This window comes from Falco cherrug, chromosome 4 (genome assembly GCF_023634085.1).
Source record: "Falco cherrug isolate bFalChe1 chromosome 4, bFalChe1.pri, whole genome shotgun sequence".
Lineage (NCBI taxonomy): Eukaryota > Metazoa > Chordata > Aves > Falconiformes > Falconidae > Falco > Falco cherrug.
In genome coordinates, this window is record NC_073700.1 from 50,761,505 (window position 1) to 50,782,283 (window position 20,779).

Below are 20,779 nucleotides of genomic sequence, written 5' to 3' on the forward strand. Positions count from 1 at the left end.
AACAGTCTTCCAAGGGAATTAAGGGCTGCCATGGAGAGTGCGAGAAGAGTGGTGTGGTGGAACAGATTGCCGAGGTCCCTGACAACAGCCAGCAGACACTTGGAAGCGCCTGCAGCGTCCTGCCTGCCCCGATGTCCCTTCTAGCATTACCCCAGCACTCACACACGGCTGCTGAGCGTGCCCTGCTGTGAAGGCCTAAACCAGCCCACCAGCTCATTGCCACCAGCAGGGGCTGTGAAGGCCTAAACCAGCCCACCAGCTCATTGCCACCAGCAGGGGGTCCCGCTTCATCCCTCGCCCCCAGGCACAGATTCTGCCCCTTGTGCTCGCCAGCCAGCTCGGCTGGAGCAGAACACCCTCCATGTCTTCCTGCACTACCAACCTCTGCCGGCTCACAGATGGCCCCGGCCAGCTGGCAAGTGGCCACCAGCGATGGCAGGCCGTGGGAAACACCTCCCGTCCCAGAGGTGCTGCACCCCAAGTTCAGGCCCCCTCCCTCATGACCTCGCCCCACGTGAACATGCTGTGTCAGAGGCAAGAAGGGGGCAGAGGCAGCCCCCCTGCCAGAGACCATATCCCGTAAGTAGGTGACGAAGCCTGGTAACAGCATGCCCTGGGAAACCCGACTCATGCTGACAAACCAGGAGCTTCATCCCCTCTGTTTGGCAGAACAAAACACCAGAGGTGACAGTTTCATCCCACCAGCATCCCTCCACAGCAGGGACACCGTGGGGCAGCCATGTCTGGGAGGTGACCAGTAGCAAAGGCCAGGGAAGCACCAGGACAGAGCTGAAGTCAGTGAGGCTCAAATGGAGAGGTCACACCTCTCACACGGGCAACTCCCACGTGTGGACAGCTGCTCTGAGGGTTACGGCTGTGGATGCATGCCCAAACCATCGTTCAGGATCTGCCCCCGCTTCTGCTATGCCAGAAGGTCTGGCCCCATGCAGCAGTACCTGTTTGGGGATCACAGCTCTGCTATGGCCAGCAGGAAGGGTGAGGTGGTCAAATATTGCCTTTCAACCTTCACATCCCAGTGCTCTCCCAGATCAACACCCTCTCCCTTACAAGCGTGAGCCACTGAGAAGCCCTCGCCTTCCGCCAGCATGATGGCAGTCCCAGATCCTCTGTCGCGTGAGGCTGAAGCCTCTATGCATTTCCACTTGGCCACATTAAAACATGGGCTTTTCTTGGGGGTTTGGAGAAGCATCAGAGAACCAGAGGTATCCGCAGAGGCATGACTCGCAAGTACTCACCACCTTCAGCTCAGGCACAGAGCGACTCAGAGTCCATTCCTGGCTGTTTACAAACGAATCTGCAGAACAGAGAGAAGAAATCATCAGGTCAGTGTGGCCTCCCTCACGATGCCAACAAGGGTCTTGCCATGCTCTCCCTGCTCCCTCCAGGCAGGAGATTTATGGCTCTTCTCTCCCTTCCACCTCACCCAGAGACACAAAGCTGCACGAGGTCCTGACGCTGCCTGTTCCTGGGAGGCTCTGCAGCCGGAGCTCCAGATGGGAAGAAGCGGCCAAGCTGAGAGCAGCCAGGCAGCACAGAGCCCACGCACCATGGGCTGGGGACCCACCCTCCTGTCCTGCAGGAGCACAGAAAGCCCTATGGCATCCCCTTGCTGGAGGCACATGGGACAAGGGAAGCACCAGACACCTTTTTGCGGAGCATACGCTGTAAAGGACCCCAGAACTGAGGGCCCATAGCCACGAAAGCAGCACCCTGAGCACTGCACCCAGGCTGCAATGGTAGCATGTCGTACACAGTGCAGATTAATAGCTGAAAGTACACTATAATCTGTGTTCGTGATTGAAAGTGAACACAATTAATTATGTGTATGTTATGTAATTTGCAGAACGTTGTAATAGGCTTAAGAAGGTTGTAACTGTCAGGCACGTCTTTGAGCGGCGCAGGAAACACCCTCTCTCCTGCCACAGAAATCACAAACACTTCATTTACATCCAAACAATCTCCAGGAGCTGGTCAAACAACAGACTTCCCAAATAAAACCAGACTCGGAGGAGGAGGAGCAAGAGCCTGGAGAGCACCTTGAGTATCACAAGTAGCCAGCAGCCACTCCTAACAAAACTGGAGTCCTTCATTTGCCTTGGATGAGGAAGTACATCCTCCACCCACAGCCAGATGGCTACGGGGTAGGGGGCCAAAACAAAAGAGCAGCACTTGCTGTACATTAATAGCATAAAAACAAATAAAGGATTTTTGGAGACCGGAAACCTGTGGGAGCACTGCTTCTTCAAGAACCCATAATAACCTTGCCAAATTCACTGCCACACACGATTGCAGAAATGGAAATCTCAGATGGGCTTAAACAGGGAAGAGGCGAATCCACAACAACCAGCTGCGGGCAGCAACCGAGCATGACGGCCTGGGTGCTACTGCTGCTCCAAGGTCACCCGAGGCCGCAGCAGGACGCCAGGCCAAAGGGGAGTGTGGCCCTGGAGCTGCCCCACTACCCCGTCCCAGCAGCTCCTGCCTGCCTGCAGCCCTGACCCCACCACTTCGGTGCCAGTCCCAGCTCTCAGCATCTGCACCGGCACTGGCCGAACCAGCTGGGCAAGCTGGCGGCTGCAGGTCTCTGCCGAGTGGGTGTTTCATCTGGGGCTGTGCCAGGCACCACAGGCTGAAACCAGAGCAGCGCAGGAGGTGCCGCCAGACCAAGGCAGGATCAGAGGGCAACGCCAGGCTCTTCAGCCCTGGCAGAAGTCTGTCGATTACTATCTTCACCCCGGTTTATGTTCCTGCCCTTGTAACTCCCGAGGGAAGGCTGGACACGCAACAGCAGCCACCCTCTATCTCCAGACTAATGCCTTGCCTTGTCTCTCCCCACCTCACCTGGGGAACCGGTGGGAGATGCTCAGCCCAAAGCTGCGTGGGGCAGGGTCTGCTCCTGCTGCTCCTGCCTTGCACCTCCTGCCTCCATGTCTGCACCCTGGTCCGCTGCTGCTCAGTGTGCACGAGGGGGAAAAAGGTGATCAGCCCCTATGCCTTTATCATGGCACTTGGGCAGCCGCAGCACCTGTGGGCTACAGCGTGTTTTTCCATCAAGCCAAAAACAGGTAAGAATAGGGCACTCATAAAGAGTATATGAATGGTAAATTCTAGGTAAGTAACACTTCTTTTGCAGAAGCTACAGACAAATAAAACACAAGTCTGATGCAGTGAAACAAGGTTATTTATAATCATCATGAAGGTTCTTAGGAGGAATTGTTTCTTCACGTGCTCTGTCTTTCACCTATCTTTCTTTTAGGCAGAGGTAAAATTTTTATTAAAACAATGGGTTAGTCAGGAGGAAAATTTTATGTTCTTGAGCCCTTTCGGAAAGGTAACAGCACACCTGTATCTTCAACTTGGTCTAGAAAAAGCTGTCTCCACCCTTAACTTCTGCTGCACTTAGTCCTTTTGTCAGTTAGGTGCAGTGGGTACAGCGCCCCCCATACTTTTGCCTTTACTGGCATTCCCTCCCTCCTGATTAGACAAAGCAGCACACTTACACTGTTTCACTATATGCACGTTCCTCTCGAACTACACAAAACTGGCAAAAAACGAGCAGGTTTTTCAAGGGGTTCTGAGCAGAGCATAAGCCACATGCACTCACTGATTTGGCCTTAAGAAAGAAGAGAGAGGCAGTGAGACCTGGCGAGGGCAGGCTATTCTCTTTTTCTGTCCTCAGATACTCAGGATAGAGAAACTGTCCAGACTTTTGCTAGTTGCCTCCTTTGCTAACCATTCCAGCAGATCTTTGGTTTTTAACAAGGTTCAGGAATTTGTTAGCAACAGCTTGCTTTTTAACTTGCTGTGAAAACCTCTGAGTAAGTCTTAACAGAAATAACGGCAACACAATGCCAATTCAGCCATATAACACATTCGATTGTTAACTATCACTAGCATGCCTATCCCGAAGCACAGACATACAACCTGCGCAGCTCTGCTTGTCCATCAGCTCCCAACGTGTGTCAAGTCTGAATTTTAGCCCAGGCCAGTGGCCAGCCCTGGTGATGGACTCGGCATGCCCCAGCCCACACACGGCACTGCCAGCCCATGGGTCCCAGAGCAGCCTGGCAGCTGGCACAACCCCTGCCACCTCTGCTTGGCAGTGCGCGTCAGGGCGCTGGCACCCCTCTGCATGCTGCAGCCAGAGCAGAGCTCCCGCTGCCACAAATCCCTGCACCCAAGCCACAGCCCCGCTGGCGTGAAGGAGCGGGATGGAAACACCAGCAGCGACACCCCCATGCCACCGCTCAATACCAGGGAGGACGCACTCAGCGCCACTGGCTCACCCGCACCAGACCGCCCTAAGCTGTGCCATGCCCCCGCCTGCAGCGGCCATCGCTGCCCAGCAGCTCTCGCACTGCTGCTGGGAAACTCATCCACCACTGCAGCTTGACAGAGTCTGCTTGGCCCCTCCAGGAGCAGGGAGCCCTCCTGGCACAGCCCAGGGGCCACTTCCCCTCCTTGGGGGCGATGGGGGCTGCTTTGTCCCAGCAGCAGCTTCTGCTGAAGGCAGGAGGCTGCCCAGCACATTAGCAGAGATGCCCATCTGGATTTGGACCAAGGGTCTGCCCAGCACACCATCTCCAGCATCAGCTGGCATGTGGGAGCCCAGGAAGAGTAGGAACATGGTAAGAGTACATGACACTGACCCCACGTGTGTTTGCGGCTGCCGACTTCTTCAGCTCACGGATCTCCCACAGTTTGCCTATGTAGTAAACCTCAAAAAAATCTTACTCGAGTAACTGTTCTGCCTCCTTTTAAAACCATGTAAATATTTTTTTCAGCAGTATCAACACCCATTCCTTGAACACCCACTTTCTTCTGTTTTAGGCTTGACTTCATGGGGTGCCCAGCTTCTGTACCAGAGGCGGTGAGCTAACACCCCTAGCCAGCCCGACCAGCCAGTACTGCCCCATCATTCCCTGCAGCCCCTTGTTTCCACACTGTGGACTCCCAGCCATTGGATCAACCCTCACGCAGAAGCTGCTGTGCACCTCCCACCCTCCCTGCTATCCTCCTCCAGTACCTCCTGTTAAGCAGAAGAGGACATGTCCACTGCACATGTTGCTGTGTAAAGCACCTCGCCCGCAACAGGAGGAAGATAGGTGGCTGCAGTGGAAGGTCTCACGTGGCTCCAGTGACTGACCCTGCCCAGACCATCCAGCCATTTCACTGCAGCTGTAAGGATAAGGTGCTTACCTGCAGCGTTTTGTGGACAAGACACCCCCACTGTAAGCGCTCACAGAGGTATGGATAAACCCACTCTTACTCCAGTACCCAGGAGGGTAAAAGGAAGAGCTTACAGATCAAAGGAAGGGAGACTAAGGTGGAAATGGCCTTGACCTCAAGACAGTCACTGCATTCCTTCACAATTGCCTAGAAAAGTTACTGAGACACAGATCTTAGAGGAGCCAGCTCCCTGTTACCTCCTCCAGAGCCAAGGTCACAGGTGTCGGGATAAGAAGACCCTCGCGTCCACCTGCCGTCCCAGGCTGTACCCGTACACACAAACCCCTCCACCAATGAATTTCTACGCAAACAAAAGCACCCCTTGTTCAGGAGGACATCCCACCCTGACTTTAAACTGCCCGCACGGAGCACAACTCCCCGAACCAACCTGGTCACCCTCTGCCCTTCCCCACCAGCCAAGCGGGTGGCACTGCCGGAGGTTCCTCCTGCTGCAGGGACTGGGGATGGGGCAAGGCAGGGAAGTGAGCGAGGAGGCCGCATGTGCCCATGCACCAGGGTGGGCATGTGCCGGCACCTTGTGACATGTCTGGGATGCTCCTGAGCTTCTGCAAGAGCACAAAAGGAGCATCACAGTGTCCTGCAGCATGCCCTCCAGAGCCACTTCCCAAAGCACCCTGCCCGCCCCACAGCCAGCCAGTCACCGAGGAAGAGTGCTCAGACCAAGCCCCGCTGCACGCCTGACTGCTGGCACCAGCCAGCCTTCAACACTGACTCTGGGTGAGCTGCCTGCAGAGTCTGGGGGTCTTCTGTAGTGGTGCCTGAAAGCTGAAACTCCTCAAAACCAGGTGGTGTTAGCGTAGCTTCCCCAAGTTGTGCATTTAACGAAGTAGCATTTCCACACACAGACTTCTAGCACTCCCTGCAGACCACGGGAAGAAGCTTGGCTCTGGTTGTCAAAAGGAGGAAAAACAAATGTTTTCAGGTGCACCAACCAGCAGCCCATAGCATGCACTTGCAGTGCCCCGAAGAGCAGGCTCCAGAAGATGTGGCGGTTCCTGCAGCACCTGAAGAATCACCATTACCAAACATGAAGCCTTGACACATACCATTCACACCTACCACCTAGACAAGGTACTCAAGGCCGTCAAGACCACCAGCTAGCCCAGGAAGGCCTGAGCATGTGGAGCACAACCCATTTCCATGTGTCGGGCTGGGGTCTGTGCCACAAATAAGTCAAATCTGTCACTGTAACTGGCCCTCGGTCCTTCATGCCCCCCTGCTGCTCTGCTCCCAGGGCACACCGGTCACCCCTCTCTCACCAGGCAAGGGGACACACACAACTCATGCATGTACACTGACATCTGGGTGACACGATGTGCCCACTCGCAGGCCTTGTCCGCCAGCCCTCAGGTCACCGAAAGCCCCTGCGCCCTGCAGCCGCCTGTACCGCACACGGCTCCATTGCTCACTTTTCAGCACAGAGCCCCCCCGCCCGCCATTTTCTTGCACTTGCTTTCCTCCCCCGCCAGCAGCAGCCTGTGCAGGCGGGCGTGGATGACGCCCACGGAGCTGTCAGAAAGGCACCTCCAGAGCAGTTTCTCAACCACCCAAAAGAGCCACAGGCCAAGTACCTGGCTCCCGAAAAATGCTGACACAACTCGCTGATGTTGGCTTCGTCCACTCCAAGCATTGATCATTTGCTACTAAAATGCAGCATATGGCAATTTCCTGCACTCCATCGGTATAAACTCTGTTAGTATAGTACTACACACTCTGCATTTGCGCGGCTGTTACACACCCACATCAGCCTAAGAAAGGTCTCAGCCCACAGCTGCAGGAGCTCAGTTTGAGTGTGGGAGCCCCACCTCGGACAGCACCGCTGCCCTCCAGGGCTGCCAGAGCTCCCCCCCACCCACCCAGCTGGTGCGCTGGGCAGTGGGAGGTGCAGGGGGTGACACCAGCCACTCGGCACCATTTCCCACTGGAAGTGGCACAAGACCCCGGTCTTCTCCTGCCGAGAAACAGTGACCACATGGAAGCACACAGCAAGCCACCAATGACCTGACCTGATCTAACACACTAACCAAAATCAGGCCAGTCAGCACACCCTCCCCAGGTGCATCTCACCTCAAAAGCAGAAGCAGTGGACTTACAGCACCACTTGCACACCAAGAGCCTTGGCACAGCCAAACGGCCTTGGCTCCAAGACACAACCACACATGAGAGGCACAGCCCAACCTGTCCTGAAAAAAACACATTCAGGCCAATTTTGTTACGGCCTAGAAGCTAGAAGCTTCTGCTCGTGGAGATTCCCAGGCGTAGGCAGCTCTACTGCAGAAGGTGGAAAACCATGTGGCAGTCTGGATGTTATGGCAGACAGCGTCTCTACCGTGAAGAGCAGCAGATATGGGCATAAAGCAGGCACGCTATATAGCTGATGGTCCTCGGCCAGCTGGTCACCCCGGACACCTTCAGTGACCTACAGACCAGACCACAGCTATGAGACGGGCAGCATCACACGTGATGGAGGCAAGGCCAGAAATCCTCCACCTCGGAAGCTGGATGCAATGGCCTCCTCTACCTCTACAGACAGCTCAGTGGGAACTCAGCCCCAGCTGCACGCGCCCACTGCCGCCTGCATCCTCCTGCTGCCACCAAGCTGGGGGGCGAAGGAGCTGGCCAGGCAGAACCGACTCCTCACCCAGGCTGCTCCCTTCATAAAGTGAAGCGTAGCAGGTTCATCTACCTTGTTCTTCAGAAGAACTAGTGCCAGACACATGTGGTCTCCACACACAGCAACTAATAATTAACCAACTCATTATCCAAGCCACTGTGGAACTAACTTGGACAGCAAAACCCTGGACACTAAAACCAGCCTTGAAATCAGGTCAGAGGCTGAGCAAACACAGCAGGGCCCACACCAACCACGCTCCAAAGTACCCATCTGCCCGCACACGCAGATGAAAGGGCAGCGGGGTGCAACATGCCTGGGCAGAGCCACCCTTCCCCAGCCAGCCTTGATAAAGGCTCAACCCTGGCAGCGCTGGCAGAAGGAAAGATCTCTCCAGGTCAAGGACCAACACGGGCAAGGCTAGTGTTCCTGTCCGAAAGCGCAGCCAATACGGACACCCAGTGCAGGACATGATCTCAGCAAGGATTATCTCACCGGAGCTTTAACCACCTTGAAGCAGTGAAAGGAGAGCACCTTGTGCATCTCTGGGAAACCAGGGCGTGATCACCAACGGCCACCCCTGTTCCTTAGCTATACCGCACACCGCAGCAGCAGGGACATCAGACCACGTATGCTGTGCAGCACACAGGCTTCAGAAGAAGACTTAAGCCTCTCAGCACCTACTACTTTCCAGCCCACATCCAAATACACGCAGATGAAAGAACTGTACCAAATTCTCTGCTCTGACAGCCAGACAGGGTCTGCTGGAAGGGACAAGCCGGCAGAGCTAGTGACATGGAGAGACAGATAATCCACCGCTTCCTCAGCACAACTGCTCTATTGGGGACCTACCTCTCCGGTAACAACCTGTTCCAAGACTGGCTGACCTCAGCTCTAGCTGTTTAACCCCATGAGCAAAGGCAGGTCAAGATTAAAAAGGCAGTTTTTTGAAGTTCCCTCTTCCTATGGATGCCTGTAGACTAATCAGAACACCTCTGCACCTCCTGCACATGCCTCCTCCGATCTCGCCCTGAGAATCAGGCCTCTCAGACTGGTGTCCCAGCAGCTCCTTCCTTGATACTTTCCAGACTTAAGTTTTTCTGAAGCGTGGACACCAGACTGGGTTAATCATCTTGAGGCATGGTCTCTAAACTCATCACGAATTTCTGCTTCTCGCCAACACTCCCAGCTAAGCCAAGGCAGGTACCAACAAGAGATGACGCATATCATTGCCTACTCAATTCACTATGCAAACTTCACCTTATTAATGTAGAAACACCCACCTCATCTCCCAGCAGTCTTCTCTCGCACATGCCCTACACCAGGGATCCTCAATACGGCCCCCCAGGGTCCTCAGTCTGGTCCCCCGGTATTTACACATACACACACCCCGCCAGGGGCTGGGGGGGGGAAACCAAGCAACCAAGCAGCCGCAGATGACTTCCTGCCACTTCATCCATGCGCCGGCCCCTGTTTAAAAAGTTTGAGGACCCCTGCCCTACACATTAGTCTTCTGCATGGCCAAACACCAAACAGGAGAGTAAAGGGAGTTACCTTAAAACCTTAAGGCATTTTAAAAAGCAGGGCATTTTTCTGGAAGAGGGGAATATGGTTAGGAGAAACACTTCCTGAGCTGTCAGCAATGCTATACCCACCACATGATCCCTCTGTGTGCCAGAAAAACTCCGGTCCCAAACCAGTCAAGTTTTTCCAAGCCTGTGCCCATCAGGCTTCTTCAAAACTGCATCAGCCAATACCTCGGTACCTTGAAGCGTTCCTCTGAACCACTGACCACGATTATCTGTGATCAGTCCAAGCTGGCTGGACTCTGTGTTGACTTGGCTCTCGAGATCCAAGGGCTCTTGCCCTGCCTTGGTGCATTAACAGAAAATCATACCCCCTGTCAGCCTTCACCCTGCTACACAAAGATCAGCTCTTTAAAAGCTGTTTTTGGGCAACAGACTCTGCATTCCCCTGAGCACCCCTCCCTGCGCTTGGTCCCAGCTGAACCTCTGCATCAGCAGGGAGCGAACGTCACCCACACAGCCCAGAGGAGGTCTCAGCAGGGCTGGGGGAGCAGCACTGGGACCATCTTCCAACTCTCCAGCGGGCTGGGTTTTTTGGCCCTTGAGTATGTCTACATGGCAGAATGCAGCACTGGAGGGTATCTCAGCTTGCTATAAACAAAATACTCCAGGTACTGGAAACAGGGTAGCAGTGTTGGCTTGGATCTCCACCTGGACTCATATATCCAGCTCTTCCAAAGAGCTGATAACCGCAACTGCAGCTGCACCCCCTCAGGAGGGCGTGTTGGGACGGTACCATCAGCTTTCCTAGGGCTAAGGTGGGCAGCACTAGCATAAAGCATCAAAGTTTTTGAAATGTCGAGAGGGTGTTAGACACACTATTGGCCTGCAAGTCTGAAATAGGAACAGGGCAGAGATCTCCTGAGCTGCCGTATCCAGCAAGTCCACATTGGAGCATTAAGGCTGTGCACCTCCAGTCTACAGTGTCCTGGCTTAGAGGCTCACAGCTCCCACCGCAGTGAGCCAGAGCCCACTGACCAACATGCTGAGTGGATAGACAACGGGGAGACAGGACATAAGCCAGGACAAGCAACAGCAGCTCTGCTCTGCAGGCTTCACCGCCGCTTCTTCACATCTCACTGACCCCAGGAGAACCTAGTTCGACTGGCTACAGAGGCCTGTCCTGGGCACCAGGCAGATAATGGCAAAAATGGTGTTACAAGCAAAGACCTAACCAACGTGTGAACTTTGCAGCTCCAGCAAGCAGGGCTCATTCTGCTGTTCCCAGAGGCTGTCCAGAAAGGTCATTCCCGAGCCCACACCTCCAGTATGAGCCATGGTGGCAAATGCAAATGACCCTGACAAGCAGCGGTCTCACATCAGCTGGCTGGCCGCCGCTAGGAGGGCTCCAAGCCCTCTCTGCCGCTCCCCAGCCAAGTGTCAGAAGGTTCTCTAGCAGAAGGATGCACAGGGAGCCCCGGCTGCCCCAGCAGAGCACCCAGGTGAAGGGCGAGGACACCACCAGGAGCGCTCAACCTCAGTTGCTTCTTTGGGAATGCGGCCGCCAGGCTGGCTGCTGCTGATGCAGCTCCCACTGGAAGCCACCGGCAAGCAGGAACAGGCCCCCTGCTGCACGGGCAGGGCCTGGCCCTCCCTGTCGGGATACACCCACATTCCCCAGCCATAAGCGCAGCCTCCCCTCGCCTGGGAATCTCCCGCCACCCAGCCAGAACCAGGCACCCAGCCCTGGGCACCCCTGCCAGCACATGGCCCCCCTGGAGGAGCATGCGCAGGGAGCGAGGCAGCATCCCATCCCTTTGCCTCACAGCACCCAAAGGCAGCCTCGGCCACCCACCCAGACGGAGCCTCCAGGACCTTCCCTTGGAACACAGTGAGCCCCTGGGACAAGGAGGACTGTCAGGAATGAACCCCTTGACCTCCCTGTGTAGCACCTGCACAGCAGCAAAGCTCAGGCTGCCGGCAGCACTGCTCCTCCGCTGGTCACAGAAGCCCAGCCTTCCCAGAAAGCATCCTGGGCACAAAGCTCCTCTGGGCAGCCACTGCCTCGGGAGCGTGCAGATTCCTCGGGGAGCCCACCAGCCCCAACCCACCCCTCTGGCATGTGAGCCACACCAGTGAACTGCCTCCACAACGCCCAGACTCCAGAGCAGAGTGATGGAAACCCAGAGAGGCTTGCAGGTGCCAGGAAGCGGCTGCCCTGCCTCCCCGAGAGCGGCAGGTCCCAGCACAGAGCCCAGCTCTGCGGGTGCAGGCCAGCGTTCAACACCTTAAAAAACCCATGGATGCTCTTCTCACCCCCCAGCCCGTGCCAGGCAGCAGGGCTCACCCGCACATTTGCTTCTGCAGGGCTGGGCACACTGCACAGCCAGGGAACGGAATGGGGTGCAGAGGAACAGGTAACGCGGCCCCTGTAGAGGCCCCCCACATGCCCAGGCAGCTCTGGCATGGGAGAACAGCCCACGGCAGTGAGGCCAAACACTAGAAAGTCGAGATCTGACAGCTGGCCCAGCTACCAGTCCCCATTGCATGCCCAGTGCCCACGGGGGTCCTGGCATCCCTCTCCAGCCAGTCCTGACCTTGGTGCCATCACTCAGGATGCCACCCCCACTCTCCACAGGCTGTCCCACACTTGGCAAGCACCACTGTGCTCCTGAACGCACGGCCTCCACTTGCCCTAAGGAAGGACCCAGCAGAGCTTCGCCCGGACAGAGCCTGGCACCAGGGAGGTGCAGATGCACCTCTGTGCTCCCCGGCCCCTTCGTGCTGCTCTGCACCACTGCTCTGGCAATCTCCCAAACAACTCAGGCTTGCTCAGGAGCCCACTAACAGGACTCCTCTCCCCATCCCATGGAGTTTCAGTTCCCTGTGCTCCACCGGTGCTGCTATGCAAGGTGAAGCTCTCCCCATCCCTGCTGGAACACCACTGCGGCAAGAAGGATATGGAACACGCAGTCGGCTCCCAGGTGCATGGCTGGCAAAGGAACCCAGACCCCCGCGGCACCTCCTCCCAGCAAGCCACGCTGCAGCTCCTTTGGCACCAATGACAATGGCAGTGCCCAGGGCCACCGGGTGCTGGAGTACGGAACGGCCCCATGAACGCTCAGGCTACCTCGCTGCAGCCAAGCCTTCCTGAGTGCCCACCTCACAGTGCACCAGGGCACAGTTGTGCCCTGCCCAGACCAGGGCCTCAGCTGGGATGGGCCATGGCTGGGACGGGCCATGGCTGCCCATTGCCACAGACCCCACAAGCACAGGGGGGCTCTCACCAGGCCAGCAGCGCTCCTGCGTTCACTTACCCAGCGCTCGCAGCGGACCGCTGCCCAGGAGGACAGGCTCAGTGGCACCGTGGGGGTCCTTGGGGCACATGCCGCTGGTGCTGCCGCGCTCTCGCCTTCGGAAGCGGCTCGTCAGGAGTCTCCAGAGTCCCCCCGCCTGCCCGGGCTCAGTGTGCAGCCGGCCCCCGACCCTGGCCAGCTCCGGGTAGAGCAGGTCCCGCTTGCTGGGGCAAGTGTGCAGGGAGCTGGCGTCCCCCTCGCTCTTGGTGCGGAGGCGCGCAGGGCGCAGGAGCCCCCCCGACTCCGACCGCCGCAGCTCGTGGCCCCGGCGCAGGCGGAAGCTGAAGCTTTTCCGCAGGGAGCTGAAGTTCTTCCTGGGGCTGGAGCCGCTCCAGCTGCTGCCTCCGAAGAGGTTCCAGCGGCGGCTGCCCCACAGGGAGCCCCCCCGGAGGAAGCCGGGGCTCTCGCCGGGGGGCGGCTGCCGGGCCGACGGCAGGAAAGTCATGCTGCTGGGGCGCGGGCGCTGTGTCCCGTCGGGCCCGGCGAGCAGGGCCGCCGCAGCCTCACCCTCGCCCTCCGGCCCCGGCTTGCGGGGCGAGCGCAGCCTGAAGAAGTCCAGCAGGCCACCGCGGGCCCGGCCGGGTGGCGGCGGGGGGATCAGCGCCCCAGCCGCCAGCCCGTTCCCCGCCACGCAGAAGCTCTTGGGCCGCCGCCGCTGCTGCTGGGCAGCCCGCAGCGCGGCGTGGACGGCGGGGACGCCCTGCAGGTCCAGCGACTCGCACACACTGACGGCGCGGCGGGGGCTCGGTCGCGGGGGGCCCCGGCCCGCCTCGCTCCAACGCCAGCCCTCCGCCATCGTCAGCTGCGGGGCTGCCCCATGGCCCCGGGCCGCCCGCCGCTCTGGGCCGCTGCCGGCGCGGGCGGCCGGCCCCGGGAAGGCAGCGCAGCGGGACCCCGCACGCCGCCCGCTGCCTGCCGGCTCCCACGCCGCGCCGGCATGCCCGGGCCGCGCTCCGGCGCGCCGCCAGCGCGGGGCTGGGGCTGGGACTGGGGCTGGGGCCGGGCCCGCCCCGGAACGGGGCCGGGGCCGGGCCGGGGCCGCGCCCTCCCGGGGTGCTCGGCGCCCGGCTGCGGGCAGGCACCGCTTGGCCAGGCCGCGGGCGGAGGCAGCGGAGCCGTGCCGGGCCGGCGCTCGGCCGCAGCCCCGGGGCAGGGCCCCGTCACCGCCCGGCCGCCCGCACCCGCCCCGCCCGGCCTTGGCCCCGCCGGGGCACCACCGAGCGCCGGGCAGGGCCGCCGCGGGCCGGGACCGGGACCGGGAGTGCCCACCAGGGGGCGCAGCGCTCCCGCTCGCCGCTGCCGCCGGGCGCCCCCGCGCGGCTCGGGCTGGGGGCCAGCACCGGCAGAGAGAAGCCGGCACAAGCACACTCCGCCCCGCGGCCGCCCCCCGCCCCTGGCGGGTACCACCACCGCCGCCGCCGCCCCCCTACCGCCCGCCCATCGCTCCCGTGCCTGGCCCCGGGCCCCGGAGACTCAGCTGCTCCTAGGCTCCCCTCTCCCCCTTCTGCAACCCGCACCTCGTCGCCGGCAGCTGCTTTTGTGCCGCGGGCGATGGTGTCTGACAGCCCACCGGCTCCGAGACCCCCGCAGCGTCCAGACGCCGGCACCCAGCAGCTCCCCGGACCCGCACCGACGGCGGCCAGGGCCCAGCACAGCAGGACGAACGGACCCGTCTCGGCCACAGCTCCACTCCTGCCTTGCTCCCGAGCAAAGTGTTTTTCCTTGATCAAACGCACCGTCGTTAAGCTCTGCTCCTCCTTCCCGGCCGCTGCCTCCAGAGTCCCCCATGGCAGCACCCACATCCGCCCTGGCACCCCCCACCTTTGCTGCCTGCAGCACTCCCCCATCTCCAGCATCGCCCCAGGACCCTCCTCCTCCTCCCCTTCTCCTAACATGTTTTCGCTCTCTCTGGCTGTCCTCCTCAGTGCAAGCTTGATCTGTGCTCCCTCTAGGGAGGGGGCAAAAAAAAAAAAAAAAGATGCTTGACTCCCCTTAAATTATTCTTACCTTTCTGAAAGCGGTTTGCTAAACCAGCCTAGGCCTTCTGCCTCTCAAGGAGAAGAGAACATCTTAACATCAGCAACTCCTTTCGCCCTCCTTATCCAGGAGTCTTTGACCCCACTGCCTCGACTCTTGAAATCCCACCACCTTTCTGGAATTGGCCCTTTTCTTCCATCCCTCATCCTCCTTCACAGTACACCCTCACAATTTTCTTAAGCAACACCCATCTCCTCTCCAGGTCGCTGTGGATGCGCCCAGCCCTGGTCATTGCCTACAGCCCTCAGACACGGCCGAATCCCACTTTGCCACGAGGCACCACCAGGTTCAGCCTCTCCCTTTCCCAGGGCACAGCCAACACCTCAGCTCAGCCCCTTCCTCTCCCTCCTCAGTCCCCTCCTAAGCCCACAAGTTGCACCAGCTGCCTCCTCTTCCACCACTGCCCCTATTACTGACAGACCACCGTTCACCATGCTGCACAAGCAGAGGCATCGCCCAGCCACCTCCTTGCCTTAGCTGGAGGCCCTTCTCTTCCCTCAACCATTCTGCACTTTTCAGACAGTAATCTCTCATTGAGCAGTACACCCTCCCAGCTACACAGTGCTGAACATGTGTGGCAGCTGCCCAGACCTAGGATCAGCTCAAAGATGCCCCTTTCCACACCAAGTCAGTGCTTCTTGGGCAGAAGGCGGAATGCACCCAGCTCCCCTCCCTCCCAAGCCAACGGGCACCAATGTCTGAAACCGAGCAGAAGGTGCCTGACAACCCGCCAAAGCTACAGCTCTGCCATCTGTGCCAAGGTCACAGGAACACACGAGCTGCCAGACTGGATTCAACCCTCATCCACATCATCTGGTGTCCTGTCTCCCAGAAGCAGCCACACTGCAGCGAGGAGCAAGGAATTCTGCAGAAAGCAATTACGAGGGAAGGTCTTCCAAAGAGTGCCAAAATCCAGGTGAGGCTGGTGGAGGCGGTGGCGTCTCCGTCACTGGAGATGTTAGAACCAATCGCACAGACATCTGTCAGTAGTAGTTCAGACGCAGGTAACCAGCCTTTGGGCAGGAACCAGACCACTAACCCCACAAGCTCCTTCCTAGCCGTGCTCTGACAGCTCCTTGCTCCCAGGGACTGGAAATTGTTCCTGTAATGAAGCAGGACCATCTATATTCATCCCTTCCCAAAATCCTGGGTTTAACTGTCACTGTAACAACGCCAGATGGTACAACTTCCATATGAATCTCATATTTTTAAAATATTCTGGCAAGTTCTGGGCTTTAAGGTATCACTAAATCGCAGAAGTATCTGCTGGAAGAGATGATGTACCACACACACTCCCCTGCTGAGGTGGGACCAAGCGTGCATGGATCACCCCAACAGGCATCTGCCTGACCCATCCTCAACGACCTCCCAAAGCCCACTGCAGTACCACGCTGTCCTCGATGCTCCCACCCTGCCTCCTCCCACGATCTTGTCCAAATCCCCTTGCCTGCATATAAAGCCAGTTTCTTCAACAATATCCTTATCAGCTGGGAAGAAAAACAGACCACATTCTTCCCTACAGTCTGAAATGTACTGAGAAACACGGAGAATTCCCGTCAGCTGACAATGCCTCCACTATCCCACCAAGGATGGTATTTTTAAAGCTGTTAGTGCTTTTAATGCATTCCCTTCAATTCTCTACAGTTTGTATACTACTTTTTTTTAAAATGCAGTGCCAGAACCCAGGCACAATACTCATCTGGGGCATCCAGCAGCATTGAGAAGAAATACACTTCAAAGAGCTGTACAGCCACATCCCAAGAAGATACTGGTCTTTACTACAGTAACAACATAATGATATTTTTACCAAATTAGCCTGTTAAGAGCCAAAGGTTTCCATATGCTATATACATTGATATGATCCTCCTGGCATTATTCACACAGAAAGAAGAAGACCCTCTAAAACAGAGTAAAACGGAACCTCAGACACAACTTCAGGTGGCAGAGGGCTGCAGGCAGGGCACTTGCACCCAAGGAAGGCTCAAACCCCAAGAGATCTCAACAGCATGTGGGCTCTGGCTGCCTCTTCAGCCACCACAGCTGAAACACCGAGTGATGGAGGAACTGTTCTGAGAATGAGACCAGGAAACCAGAAGCCACCAGCATTTACAGACAGCCACCACTGAAATATCCCCCATGCACCCTTCAAGTGTCTCTTCTTTAGATAGTTTACTCCATGACTATACTGGGTTTGACTGGTGCTGTGTATCTAATGCAAATAAAAGACTACAATCCACCCACCTGGTGGGAAGGCGGCTGGGCCAGAGTCCCCTGTGCCATGCAGGCCTCCAGAAGCAGACGAGCTCAGAGGATGTAACAGGGACACCGTGCTTTTGCAATCCTGACCTGGGGCAGGTGCTTGGGGACAGAAGCAAGTTAGTCTCTTACACCAGTATTTTTGTGAGTCACACTCATGTTACAAATATTATGGCAATGAACATCTGGCTTAAATTAACAAAAAGCCACGAGAGGCTAAACAGCAGCTGCACTGGAAGGCAGTCCAAAAGTCAGGGAACTTTCCACTGCTGGCTGGTCCCCAGAGTGAAGTTCAGGGTGGAGTCCCGGAACGGAAAAGGAGTCTGAACCGTGACTGGTCAAATGCTCCACTGTGCTCCTCCAGACCTAACTGGCATCGGTGGTTTTACTCCAGCTGTCTGCAGATGCAAGGGTTTTGTTGCAAGGATGGGGGGTGGGATGGCTGCATTCACCATCCCACCTGGGCTTGAAGGTGCTGTCGCTCCGCAGAGGGCCCCAAGTCTGGGGGATCCCCTGCAGCAAGCCACATACCCAGCTTGAGGGACTGGTGCTGCAGCATCTAAGAATGCCTCGGCAGTCAGGGATGGAGGGGTGAGGCTCCCAGCATGGCTGGAGCTGTAAGTTCTGAGTGCCCTGGCAGCAGGCAGATGCCAGCAGCAGACCAGGGCAGGACAGACATCAGCCAGCCCCGGGACCTACATGCTAGTGGGGCTGCAGAGGCCCGCAGCCCCACGCAGACCGTGCTGGTGGTGGCACTGGGGAAGACCCAGCTTAGTGCTGCTGCCCAGGCAAAGACAGGACAGAGCGGGATGACAGCACCACACTCAAGCCAGGCTGTGGGATGCCCAGGACCCCCAGCACATGTTCCCCAGCCTGACCCATGCCAACAGTGCGAGGCTGGAGCAGCAGAGCAGGAGGGCTCCATGCAGTGCCACAGGACAGCAGCTGAGCCCATCCGCAGCGGCGGGAGCACCCCGAGCGCCGTGCCAGAACCGCGCCGGAGCTGCCAGGCTCCGCAGACCGGCTCCAGCCGGCTCGGCCACGCACCCGGAATACTGATGAGGCTCTGCCCAAACAGGGCAGGTCCGGGAGCGCAGCCCCCCTGCCCGGCCCGGGGTGCACAGTGCCGCAGCCCCCGCAGCCCTGCGTCACAGCCCGGCTGCCAGCGCGGCAGCAGCAGCAGCCTGCCGCAGCTCTCGCTCGGAGGCGGGGGCGGGGGCAAGGCCCTGCCGGCTGGCCCCGCAGGGCAGGGACCGAGCTGTCCTCTGCCCAAACAAGAGGAGGGTGCAGGAGATGGAGGCGTTTCGCCGGACCCTGGGCGGAGGGCCACTGTTCACGGCTGAGGTCAGCCACAGCTGGGCTCTGGGCAGCCAGCACAGCCGGAGACCCCAAGCCACGCCAGCTGGGCTGTGATAGCCCCTTCTGGTCACCCCAACCGACCCCTCCACAAAAGCCAATATCCCCACCCTCCCCACCAACAAAGCATCCGCCGGCCCCCCGTAGATCCCCAGGCTCTCACGCTGGAGAACGAGGCATCGCTCCGGGTCGAGACCCGCAGGACCCCTGTGCCCTGTCCCTGCCCCTCTGCAGCCCCGGAGCCCGGGGTCCGACACCTGCGGGCTGAAGTCAGAGACCACAAAGAGCAGGCTGTTCCCTACGGTTCCCATGGAGAGAGGGGGAACAGGCCCAGCCAGCAAACAGTTAACAAAAGCCAGGAAGTAAACAGAAAAAGCACACAAGAGCCTGACTTCAGCAGCAGCTATCTCCCTCCTCCCACACGCTGCTCCGCACACCCCCAGCTCAAATCCTGCCTGCAAACCTTGCTGATGATGACAAGGAAATTACTGCTTTCTCCCCCCTGGGGTTCACAGCGCTGAAGCAAACCAGCTCCCTCCTACACACCATGAGGTCATGCCCATGTCACCCAAACCACCCTGCAGCATCCCATCTCTGCAGCACCCCGCACGCCGGGCACAGGCATCCTCTTGCCCACGAAGAAGAGAAACTGAGCACCAGACCTCCTCCAGCCAGGGCAGCTGTGCTGCGGACCCGTGTGTGACAGCATCTGCGAGACAGATGCCGAGACAGGCTTCCTAGGCAGGTCCAGACCCCGATGCTACAACAGGGAGGCCCTGGAAGATAGCACTTTGAGATGTTTATCTCCTGGGTGTAATAGAAGATTGGGGCAGCAATCACTTATGCTCATTAAACCACCACCTCCTGGGCACTTCTGCAAGCCGGGAAGTTAATACCAGCGTTCTGACTAAATCTCAGCCTCTCCTTAGCTGCAGTTAGTCCGGTACCTCCGCTCCAAGCCACAGGGCAGACTCGCTGTAATGTCAGCGTAGGCACCAGGCTGCTCCCAGGCTGTATGTACGCAGTCCTGCACACCTCACTGGCCTTGCAGGAGATGCTCGGGCAATGGCTGCAGGTATGAGCAGACTCAACCTGATTAGGCTAGATATTGTGAAATCTCCTCAGTGTTTTGAAATCCCAATAAAAAAGCCCATGTGGAAATTTGGGAAGAGGACTAAAGGAGACCTCGTCTGGTCCTCAAGCCCAGCCCTTGCCCTGGCTTTAAAGTCCCTCCCATGATCATCACTTACAACAGTGAAAATCCTCCGGCTTATTCCAAAAGCAGCGGAGGAAAGGATAAATTAGAAGAAAAATACCAAAGGAGTGAAAGTGAGAGACTGACAGTGCAGAAATAAGATTCAGAGGACAGGTAAATAAATCTGGAGGTCAAGAGAACACAGCCTCCTGGCCAGGCGATGGAAGAGGCTGGCAAATCCCCCTCTGCCTCACCAGAAAGGCACCGACCCTGTAGCAGCCTGCAAAGGGCGGCCACAGAGCCAGCTCCTCAGGGATCAGGAGCGCAGAGGATTGCTCCAGACCCTCCCAGCTCCAGAGCAGCCCTCACAGAAGGCTAGGGAGTTTGCCCAGAGGATTGAAGCCAAGATGTCTCCCAAGGAGGGAGCTGCACAGGGGAGCAGCCCCTCTTTGCAATTCCCCATCAAGCGGCTGGCTCAGGGCAGTGCTCGCTGGCCTCGCCAGGGCAGCAGGACACCCAGGCAAAGCACTGCATACAGCAGGAGGAAACAAAACCCTTCTCAGGTACAGAGAACCTCAAAAATGAAACAGTCCTGCCCCACAACTGAAGGGAACCAGCTGTGCCGAACACTGATGCTGAAGGATGTCTGTGCAGACTGTCACAGCTCTCAAAATGCTCTGCTGCCCTTGCCTTGCACCTGCGGGGCCAGGCAGCGCTCGTCACGCCCCAGACGGACACAGGCTGAGGATCGAAGGCCACGCAGTCACAACGGAGCACAGCACCGTGCAGCAATGCACACATACAGCCTCTTTGCCCCGCTTCTAGCTGAGCTGTCTTTTACACATGACTGCGCCACTGTCCCATTTGCACATCCGGTGGATAAGGACATTCCTACAGCCGTATGAAAAGCCCCCACCCTGGCAGAGGATGGAGCCTGGATCCCCCAAACCAGGTCTGCACTGGCCAGACAGACCACCCCTCCTCAGCTCCTTCTCGTTCTGCCACACGCAGCATCGCTGCGACACCACTGGTGACCTGCACAGAACTACGGGAGCAGCAGACACCAGCAGCAGGTAAGACTGGAAGGGCGTTCAGCTCTACAGAAAGGAGAGAAGCCCAGATCCCCAAACGGGATGTTCCCAACAGAGCTTCCCAAAGCTATGTGAGACCT

The 20,779-nt window shown here is 58.0% G+C and overlaps 1 protein-coding gene across 4 annotated transcripts in view; it reads right to left on the reverse strand.

The window, feature by feature from the left end:
• Positions 1-20,779, reverse strand: part of AGAP3 (ArfGAP with GTPase domain, ankyrin repeat and PH domain 3) — a 148,405-nt gene that overhangs the window by 92,050 nt on the left and 35,576 nt on the right. For 2 of the 4 annotated variants that reach the window (XM_055708248.1, XM_055708250.1), the window contains exon 2: positions 1,257-1,315. In XM_055708248.1, the coding sequence (XP_055564223.1) occupies positions 1,257-1,315 (59 nt within the window). Of the gene's footprint in view, positions 1-1,256; positions 1,316-12,725; positions 13,679-17,042; positions 17,195-20,779 lie in introns of those variants that run through there. The other 2 variants (XM_055708249.1, XM_055708247.1) reach the window with 2 other exon arrangements.